Here is a 10,405-nt window from a genome sequence, read left to right on the forward strand (position 1 = left end):
TGGATTGGGGGATTCAAAGTTGAGTATGTGGGAACATGGACTGTGTCAAATAGCTTGAGTATTTGATTTGATCTGCGACAGGTCCATAGGGACAGTGTTTTTCTGACAGCAGTAACATCTGTTCACAGCTATGGAATGCTCAGATAACTCCGGCAGTTAAAATTAGCTCGGTCAGATTTTGGGCCTTTTACTTCTGAAATCTGATTATCACCCTTTGTTGTTTTAACAAACTAACTAAATTAGTTAGGCATGATTTCCTGAAAGTAAATCAAGGAAAAACTAAGTGTATTTCATAATCAAATCTTCCAAAATGAACACTCAGAAAGATGTTAGTAGATAAAAATAGGTTGTAACCCATATTTAAAATGAGTGATTATTGTCATAATCAAGTTTTCAGATTTGTTTTTTAATTATGATTTTTCATATTACAGCCCTCCAAAAAAGTCATTTTTTGTGTAAGATGAATAAATGAAATAAGCTTAGACGTACTATACCTGCTCAAACAATGTCGAATATGTTTATTTTTTGTTATCTGAAAATGGTTGTTTTCTTTCAAAGGCACGAGCAAGGTTGGAATTGAGAGAGGAAGCAACCAAAGAAGATGCTGAGGACATAGTTGAAATTATGAAACATAGGTAAGATGAAAATTTGAAATGCTGTTTTAAATGAAATACTGGTCATCTTTCCATCTCAAATTATATATTTAATTAGGCCAAGTAAAATTATTTTTATTTAATCATTTGATCACTTCTTTTTCTCTGAACAAATTGTACTTTCTTGGTTTAAAATATTCCTGTGTACATAATCTTTACATTAAAAAATTTTTTCTTTGAATGGATAATATATTCACATGGTTGTAAAATCAATTAAAAAATACATACTTTTAGAAGGCTTGCTCTGTTCTAGTTACTATCCACCCTTCCTTTCCACCAAGACACCTATTACTTTCTTGTAAATATCATATGACTTACACTGTTCTGTACCTTTTTCTTAATTGAGATATAATTGACATATAACGTTATTAGTTTCAGGTGTACAACATAATGATTCAATATATGTATACACTGAAATGATCACCACAAGAAGTCTGGTTAACATCCATTACCACCCGTAGTTAGAATTTTTTTTTCTTGTGATGAGAAGTTTTAAGATCTGCTTTCTTAGCAACTTTCAAGTATACAGTATGGTGTTATTACTTATAGTTACCATGCTATACATTACATCCTCAGCACTTATTTTATAATTGGAAGTTTATGCTTTTGGGCACGTTCACCCATTTCACCCACCCCCCCAGCCCACCTCTGGCAACTGCCAGTCTGTTCTTTTGTACCTTTTTTGTTAATTTGACAATCTATCCAGAAATCTTTCTTTACTAGGACATAGAGACTTCCTCCTTTTTTACAGCTACATAAAATTCTTTTGTTTAGCTACACCATAGTTTGACCAGTCCCCCATTGCTGAATACATGAATATTTTCCATTCTTTTGCTATTACAAACAATGCTGCAGTGAGGAATCTGTAAGATACTTCATATGTGGGTAAGTGTTTCCCTGTATGAGAAATTCTCAGAAATGGTACTTTTGAGTCCAAGGGTAGATAAATAGGATTTTGAGAAATATTGCTAATCTCTGTCCTCTGTGTTTTATGTCATTTGGTAGACCATGATTCCTAGAAACGAGAAAAGAAAAAAATTTATATTTTAACTGATCATATATGACTTAGAGTTTTTTTTAATCAGTAAGAGCAAAAGCTGATTATTTTAGGTAGGTTTTCTTCTTTGAATTTAAAAAATTTTTTTAATGGATTCACCATTCATAAGCTTCCAAGTTCCAAAATTCAAAAAGTATACAGTGGAAAAAGTTTCCCGCTACCCTGTTTACGAGCTACCTGATTCTCCCTCCTCTTGCCTCAGTGGCAACAAATATCAGTTTTTTGTGTGTCTTTCAGATGTGAAATACACATCACACCTCTATCTGCGTATTCTTTTTCTCTTCTTGTAGACAAATGGTAGCATACCATATACATTCTATAGTTTGCTTTTTTCACTTAAAATGCATCTTGGAGATCATACCACATCAGTGCCTAAAGAGTTTCCTTTTATTTTTCACAAATGCACAGTATTCCATTGTGTGGATGTATCATAATTTAGAAATTAGCTCTTTTTAATCTGTTCTCACAGTGCTTAAAATATAAATCTGTTAGGAATCTGTTTTTCCAAGGCCAAAAGTTGCTAATTTAGAGATGAAATTATTTTGTTCCGTAATTTCTATTTCTTCAAAAGGAGGTGGATTTTATTTCCTAAGAGCTGCTGTTCGGGGGCTCGCTGGGAGTCGGAACCAAGCGACTTTGCCCAGTTGTTCCTCTTTGGCTCTGAGTAAAAGTGGCACAGCAGGGCTGCAGGAGCACGGGCTCTAGCACTGACCTGGGCGGACGCGGCCGGTTACCCTCCCATCTCAGTCTCCTTCTCTGTGAGACGTACGACAAAGGATTGTGCTCTGAGGTGTTTGTGCAGGGAGGCTGTATCAGGTGACAGATGTGGTTCTGGCACATGAGTGGGCACTCAGTAAACACTATTTATGATCACTAGTGCTAGCTTTGAGGATATTAAGATGAGACTGAGCAGAACCTCTTTTCTCTGACTCATACCACAAACTGGCAGATCTCACATCACAGCTTAGAAGTTTCCAAAGTTACCCTTTTCTAAGAATTCCTTGGTTCTGGTCTTCAGTGCTCTCCATCTAAATTACCCAGTGGCTCTGAGCTACAGATCCTTTTCTCCCTTTCCTTATAGGGAGAGCCTTTACCTAGTTGTTTCTTCATCCCTAGGCTGGTACTGGCCTGTCCCTGGAGTCCACTCTCTTTCCTCAGCTGTGTGGGTAGAAGGGCACCCATGCTACCTGCTGAAGGTCTGAGCCTTAACCTGCAACTTGTTTCTTGCCCTTGTAGGCAGCCTGTGGAAGAAAGCAAACCTTTCTCTTTAAATCAGTGTGTCAGTTTGTCAGCAACAGTGAGGTTATGCTCTATGGCCTTTGAAAGCTTTAAAGAGTCTAGAATTGACAGCTCTTAATTTTTTATTGCTGGCTCCAAAACAGCTACCTCATAATGAGTACAATCATTAACAATTACGACTACCGACACTTTCAACCAATTCCTAACATATTACCCTCTTTGTCTGAATATCCTGTTGGTTTAGCATCACACAGTGTTTGAACTGTCAATTTCCTTTTTTATGTAATTCAGTACTAGGGTTAGGGATCTTGTAGGTGAAAATTTTACCAAGCTGGCTTCATTCCCTCTCCAGGGACTTCATTGTGTTGGAGACCCTCCAGTTGCCATTTATAAGCTACCAGATAGTCTAGGAATTACTCGAATTTCTCATACAACATGCTACCAGGGGCTCAGTGTACTAGCATCTGAAATGAAGGAATGGTCACAAATACCAGTTGGCTGCCTGGCTTCTGGGAGACCAGACCATGTCAGAAACCTAGAGTCTGCCCTAACAGATATCCTTTTTTCACTCGGAAAGGAAGTCACTGAACCCAACCAAAGTTCCTGAAAACTTAGATTCTAACTTTCGTTCAATTAAAAACAAGGATCAACAATAGGGACTTCTTGTTTAATGACAAGAAGTTGCTTCTTTGCTTACAGTCGAGAGTGTGTCTATCTTTCTCTTTCTCTGCATCCTATGCTTAAACTCTCCACCTTTCAGGGTGGGGCTAAGATTGCCACTCCAGGTTTCCTTTTCCTTGTAATGCTCTCTCGCCCTTTGGGTCTTCTGGTGCCTGGTTCTGCTGAAGAACATCATGTGCTTCTACTTCATAGACTGTTGGCTGTCAAGCAAATCAAGCGTCAGACTACCCCGTCAGCTCCTCTCTTACCTGTAACATTCTCTTTTTGAGGCTTTACCCTTATTCAGTTTCCCTAGGCCTCAGACCCCAGACTTTGTTTCAAGCAGCCGTCTGGTCTTTCTCCACAATAAATCCACTGGTCTGTGGACACCATGGATTACTTCCCAGATCTCAGCATTATAGTTAAGCAAGGTGAGTTATGCTCTGCTTACCTTTTCAATGAAAATGCTACAGTGCTCATTTGCCATTAGTTCTTTGTGTCTGAATACTGGTGTCAGACAGTGTTTGCTTGTGCTTTCCCATCCAAGAAGAGCTCTTGGGCATTTCTTTGTGGAACTTTGTATTGATTTCTAGTACTTCTCAAAGTTGCCTTGCTGCTAAATCTGAATTTGTTTGAGGTTGTCAGTTTATTTCTGGGCTCCTGAAAAGAGAGGTCTGATTATTAAGTGTAAACGGCATCCATATCAGATTACCAGTTTGTCTCTCTGAATTGCCTGAGTGTAAAGTTTTTATAAAAATTTTCTGGAAAGAGAGAATAGTTTGATTCCAAGTGATTAGAATTACCTGGCATTATTTCCATGGTAGACATCAAGACCCAGTTAAACACACTGAGGCTAGCTTGTGAATTATCTCTTTGGTTATACTTAACATGCTTCCTATCCTTAGTCTACACTCCTGCAGCAGGGACCTCATCTGTTGCGTTACCAGTATATTCCCAGGGCCTAGAGTCACGCCTAACACACAGTCGACCCTCGGTAAATGTACTTCTTTGACGGTAAAGTTGACCTTAGTAATCATCTTTCATTCATTAAATCTTCCATTTCAGAGTTTCTGTCTCTTCACCTTTTGAATGTTTGCCCTTAATGTGGTTTTGAACCTGTAAAATTACGTTTTAACTCGGAAACAGAAGCCTAAATAAGAAAAATCTAAACTGTGACACAATTCATCATAGTTATCAGAGCACAAAGCTGTAAAAACTAAATGTTTGTGGGCAACAGTTCACATAAGCTTTCTCTTAAAATTGAAAATATACTGGGAAGCAGAATAGAGTAGAACCACCTTCAAAGGTGAGAGATCATTGTAAGTTTTTTCTGTTTCAAGAAAGTAGCTCAAATATTTTACATATCTTTCTTCAGTTCTGGAGCAGTATAGCTCGGATTCATATCCCAGATGTGCCACTCGTTAGCCTTGTGACTTTTGGCTAGTCTCTTAACCTTACTAGACTTCATTTCTTCATCTGTAAAATGAGAATAAGAATAGTCCTTAAGTCACAGGATTGCTGGGAGGACTAAATGGAATAACATATGGTAAATAAATATAATTAAGGTAAATATTAGTTATTATAATTAATGTAGTACCTCAAAGCACTTTTTGACAACTGTCTTATGAGAAGTACGCATATGGTAAATTATATGGTAGAGTAGTTAATCATAAAAGCCTTAGCTAAGATTATGCTATATTTTGGGGGTAAACACACACTCATCTATCGTATGTTCTATCAGTTATTAGAGACTTATTTGGATGACTCAAGTTCCTATTTTTATAGTTCAGTCTTTCACACCAGCTCTTATCTATTCGGGGAGCAAAACGAAGCTGTGTTTTTAGTAACCCTTTAAACTCATTCCTATGAGCTTCTTAAGGGCAGGAATTGTACCTATTTTGTTCACCACTGTAAGCCAACTGCCTAGCAGGTGACCAATTTATTCTTTTTTTTTTTTTTTTTTTTTTTAAAGATTTTATTTTTTCCTTTTTCTCCCCAAAGCCCCCTGGTACATAGTTGTGTATTTTTCGGTGTGGGTTCTTCTAGTTGTGGCATGTGGGACGCTGCCTCAGCGTGGTCTGATGAGCAGTGCCATGTCCGCGCCCAGGATTCGAACTAACGAAACACTGGGCCGCCTGCTGCGGAGTGCACAAACTTAATCACTCGGCCACGGGGCCAGCCCCTGACCAATTTATTCTTGATTAATTCCTGGTTAAATGATATCTTTGCCTCCGAGCCTGGCTGTGAGATTCTATAACCCATTAACAGGCAGAAAATTCAGGCAGAGAGTCTGCTGTAAGGCTGGGTTAGAGGATGGCTGATTGTTTCTCTAACTTTCAGACTTCTGGCTAAAATTCACTGTCAAGTGTGTGTTTCTTTCCTTGATATTGTGAAAATAGGAGGAAGCAGCAGAGAACTGGAGGTAGTAGGTGGATCCTTTAATATTTAGCCATCATTACTACAACTCAGCAGAATCCTTCTAGTTCATCCCCAGAGTATTTTTAAACATCTTTTATTTGCCAGATGCTGCACTAGCAGCTGGGAACACATCTTTACCCAGTAAAGCCTAAATTTAGTATGTTTAGAATTTCTTTTTCTCATGAATCAAAAAGAATGTTCTAGGTATTTATATTGTAGTCTATCAACTTTTTTCTTTCTTTCTTTCATGAGGAAGATTGGCCCTGAGCTAACATCTATACCAGTGTTCCTCTATTTTGTATGTGGGACACTGCCACAGCATGGCTTGATGAGTGGTGTATAGGTCCGCGCCCAGGATCCGAACCTGTGAACGCTGGGCTGCTGAAGCGAAGCTTGTGAATTTAACCACTATGCCACTGGGCTGGCCCCTCAACTTTGTATTTTTATGCATTTCTCTTTTCAAATTTAGAACTTTCTTAAAAGTGGTAACTGTGTCCAAAATATTTTTGTCCTCAAACAGTCCATACCATAGTGAATTTTGTAGTGGCCACCCAATAAATATGTGTTTAAATCTTTGCTACGTAAGCCTCATGGCTACTTCCACGTTTTTCTTTTTAGAACCTAGAGACCTGGGACAAAAATTTCTATAGCTGTGCCACATTGGGTAACTTTCTTTTTCTTCCTCTCCCATTAAGCATGCTGGGAACTTACTCTGATGAATTTGGGAACCTAGATTTTGAGCGGTCCCAGCATGGTTCTGGAATGAGCAACAGGTCAGCAGCAAAAAGATTTATTTCTGCTCTGAACAACATTGCCGAAAGAACTTACAATAATTTATTTCAATTTCATCAACTTCGGCAGATTGCCAAAGAGCTAAACATTCAGGTATGATAACCAAATACTTAAGTCTGTTTTATAACAATTTCAGGAGGTCTTTATTAATATATTTTAGAACTTTTTTGTATGTGTGAGGAAGATTGTTGCTAAGCTAACATCTGCCAGTCTTCCTCCACTTTGTATGTGGGATGCTGCCACAGCATGGCTTGATGAGCAGAGCATAGGTTCATTCCTGGGATCCAAACCCAAGAACCCCAGGCTGCTGAAGCAGAACACCTGGAACACTGTGCCACCGGCCCTGCCCCTATAGTAGAACTTTTAAATATCAAAAGATTTAGATTAAAAGAACAGAATAGGCTTTTTTTGGAATATTTAAAAATATAAGCTTGTTTTTTCTAAGCTATGAAATTAGCTGCTTAGAGCTTTAAAAAAAAACAGTTTCTATCTAAAATTGATACCTACCTCTTTTTAAAAGAGTTTTCAGCATCTTGATTGTCAGGGGGAAACATTGTAGCAAGACTCAGCTTCCATGTTTTTCCAGCAGTCCCTTGTGGGCAAGTCATCTGAACGTCTGTGAACCTCAGTTTCCTTATTTGTGAAATGGACATGATTCCACCTGCTCTACCTACTTGAAAGTTGTAGTGAAGATGGATGTAATAGCACTTTAAACAGGTGCAACAGTTTATATGGAAAATTGCCCACTTAATTTCAAAAGCTAATTGAATTTTTGTTTTGAAGGTTCTCTGCATACTGGAGTTCTTATTTTTTATTTTTTCACTGAGGAAGATTCACCCTGAGCTAACATCTGTCACCAATCTTCCTCTTTTTGCTTGAGGAAGATTCGCCCTGAACTAACATCTGTCCCAGTCTTCCTCTACTTTTTTGGATGTGGGTCATTGCCACAGCATGGCCACTGACGAGCGGTGTAGGTCCACGCCTGGGAACTCAACCCGGGCTGCCAAAGCAGAGCACGCCTAACTTAACCACTCTGCCACCAGGCCGGCCCTGTGGAGTTTTTATTTTTGATTAACTTGGCATGGTAGAATCCAAAGTTCATAGGTAGGCAGTTTTCTCTGTAAGGAGTACAAATAATTTTATTTGCCCAAGAAACTTGACAATTATATATTACTATTTGAGAGATTAATTTTAAAAATCATATTTTTGCATATTTCTTACTGGGCTAACTCTTTTGATGTTTTCTCCCAGGTTGCTGATTTTGAAAATTTTATTGGATCACTAAATGACCAAGGTTACCTCTTGAAAAAAGGCCCAAAGGTTTACCAGCTTCAAACTATGTGAAAGGACTACGACGCCAGGACCTCCTGGGTTTATTAGCAGTTTAAAGCCATCTCAATAGCGAGTTACATCCCAAAAGTAGTGTTATAGAAAAGAGTGTTGAATTAATTTAAGAAGTAATAAAGTGTTAATTTTCTTACAACTTCTCCAAAAGGCTGAAAATAAGTTGTTTACATTTTTTAATGTAAATGATATAAATTATTTATAGTTTTGTTTTTGACCTGTCTTTTATTGCTATAAATATTTCATAGTTTTGCATATCAAATGTCCATCTGGGTAAGCAGTCACAAAGTTACATTTTTTTTTTTTTTTTTTTAAAGATTTTATTTTTTCCTTTTTCTCCCCAAAGCCCCCTGGTACATAGTTGTACATTCTTCGTTGTGGGTCCTTCTAGTTGTGGCATGTGGGACGCTGCCTCAGCGTGGTCTGATGAGCAGTGCCATGTCCGCGCCCAGGATTCGAACCAACGAAACACTGGGCCGCCTGCAGCGGAGCACGTGAACTTAACCACTCAGCCACGGGGCCAACCCCTCACAAAGTTACATTTTAATGTTTAAATAGTTCTGATACACACAAAAAAATGAGTATCTTTCAAAAATAAAATCAACTTTCAATTCCAAAAAAAATGGAACTGTTTTATATTGACACATTAAGCTTAAAACCTTAGCAACTGAAGAAATGTTTTAAGATTATTAAAAGATTATTTTTTTTATCGAAGTTAAACATCTACCTATTTTAAAGAAATAGCTGTGCAAGGCTTAAATGAAAATGCCCTCAATTTCTGCTCAATTTCAACTATTCTCCCATTTACCTCCATTTTTCTAAAGGACATGGTAGTACTGGTAATTCTTGAATTTTCAGTTTTAAAAATTATATTAAATTTTTTCTACAGAAGGTGAGAATGTTGTTCTCTTAAACCCTTCTACTGGGGCCAGCCCCGTGGCCGAGTGGTTAAGTTCGCACACTCTGCTGCAGGTGGCCCAGTGTTTCGTCAGTTCGAATCCTGGGCACGGACAGGGCACTGCTCATCAAGCCACACTGAGGCGGTGTCCCACATGCCACAACTAGAAGGACCCACAACTAAGAATATACAACTATGTACCGGGGGGCTTTGGGGAGAAAAAGGTAAAAATAAAATCTTAAAAAAAAAAAAAAAAAACCCTTCTACTAATTTGTTTTCCCTAGAATTAATAATTAATTTGTTTTCCAACTACATAGCCTCCTATGTCCCTACCACTAATTTGACCCCAAGGCTCCACTGCAAGTCTGAGTCTCCTCTCAGACCGTGCAAGTAAACAGTCTCTTTTAACTTCCTGGAGACCTCTCTCCTGGAATTCTCTGGCATTTTCCAGTCTGAACTGCACAGCTGTCATCTTGGAATTTCTCATTTTCTCTCCCATTTCCTGGCTCCTGTGTCTTCCTCTTTCTTATTTTACTCCCTCCTTTTGGTGGAACCTATCTTCTAGTAGCTTCCTGAGAAAGTGTTTAAAAGGCAAATTCTACCCTCACCCCTGGATTAATAGTTTGTGCATAGAATTTTAGGTATTACTCTATTGTTTTTATTTTTCGGTGTTACTGTTGGGAAAACCAGAGCCATTCTGATTTCTATTCTTGGTGTGTGCCTTTTTTTCTTTTCCTTGAGAAGCTATTTGAATCTTCCCTTTTCCCATGGCATTCTGAAATTTTATAGTGTTTAATAATTCTGTCCTGCTGGCTTCTCATGCCAGAGATGTTGAGGTTATCTTTACCTCTTCTTTCTCTTATCCCCACGTCAGCCCATTAACAAATCCTCTCAATGCCATCTTCAAAATATCTGAAATCTGATTACTCTTCATTACTTCCAGTTCCACTCTTCTGGCCCAGCCAGCATCTCTTTGTCCAGCTAAATAAGGACAAAGACCTTGCAGGAAAAGGAGTTTTCTTTAAGAATTTTGGTAGCTCACTCAATTGTTGGAAGGCTGGTGAAGCTTCATGGAGTAATTTCTAAAACCACAGCTTAGAACTAGCCTGAAGAGGAAGCCGCCCCCACCCTTTTGCCACACACAGCACTAGAGGAAGGTGCAGCTGCCTCCATGCCCCACTGAGGCCACCTCTGCACCAGCAACACTGGGAAACCACTGCCCCTGTGGCGAGGTGGAAGAAGGCACCCCGCACCCCCGAGCAGCAACAAAGGATTCTTCGTGGGGCCTCAAATTGCTGAATTCAAAATAGAGGTCTCATCTAGAAACATCTGATTGAAGATGGC

The 10,405-nt window shown here is 38.7% G+C and overlaps 1 protein-coding gene across 3 annotated transcripts in view; it reads left to right on the forward strand.

The window, feature by feature from the left end:
- MCM8 (minichromosome maintenance 8 homologous recombination repair factor) overlaps positions 1–8,377 on the forward strand; it is a 43,406-nt gene extending 35,029 nt beyond the window's left edge. For all 3 annotated transcript variants that reach the window (XM_046677938.1, XM_046677940.1, XM_046677939.1), the window contains 3 exons: positions 559–635; positions 6,723–6,912; positions 8,071–8,377. In XM_046677938.1, coding sequence (XP_046533894.1) covers positions 559–635; positions 6,723–6,912; positions 8,071–8,163 — 360 coding nt within the window. In that variant the 3' untranslated portion in view covers positions 8,164–8,377. The remainder of the gene's footprint in view (positions 1–558; positions 636–6,722; positions 6,913–8,070) is intronic.
- The last annotated feature ends 2,028 nt before the right edge of the window (positions 8,378–10,405 follow it).

The sequence above is a fragment of the Equus quagga genome, chromosome 12, assembly GCF_021613505.1.
Source record: "Equus quagga isolate Etosha38 chromosome 12, UCLA_HA_Equagga_1.0, whole genome shotgun sequence".
NCBI classification, from domain to species: domain Eukaryota; kingdom Metazoa; phylum Chordata; class Mammalia; order Perissodactyla; family Equidae; genus Equus; species Equus quagga.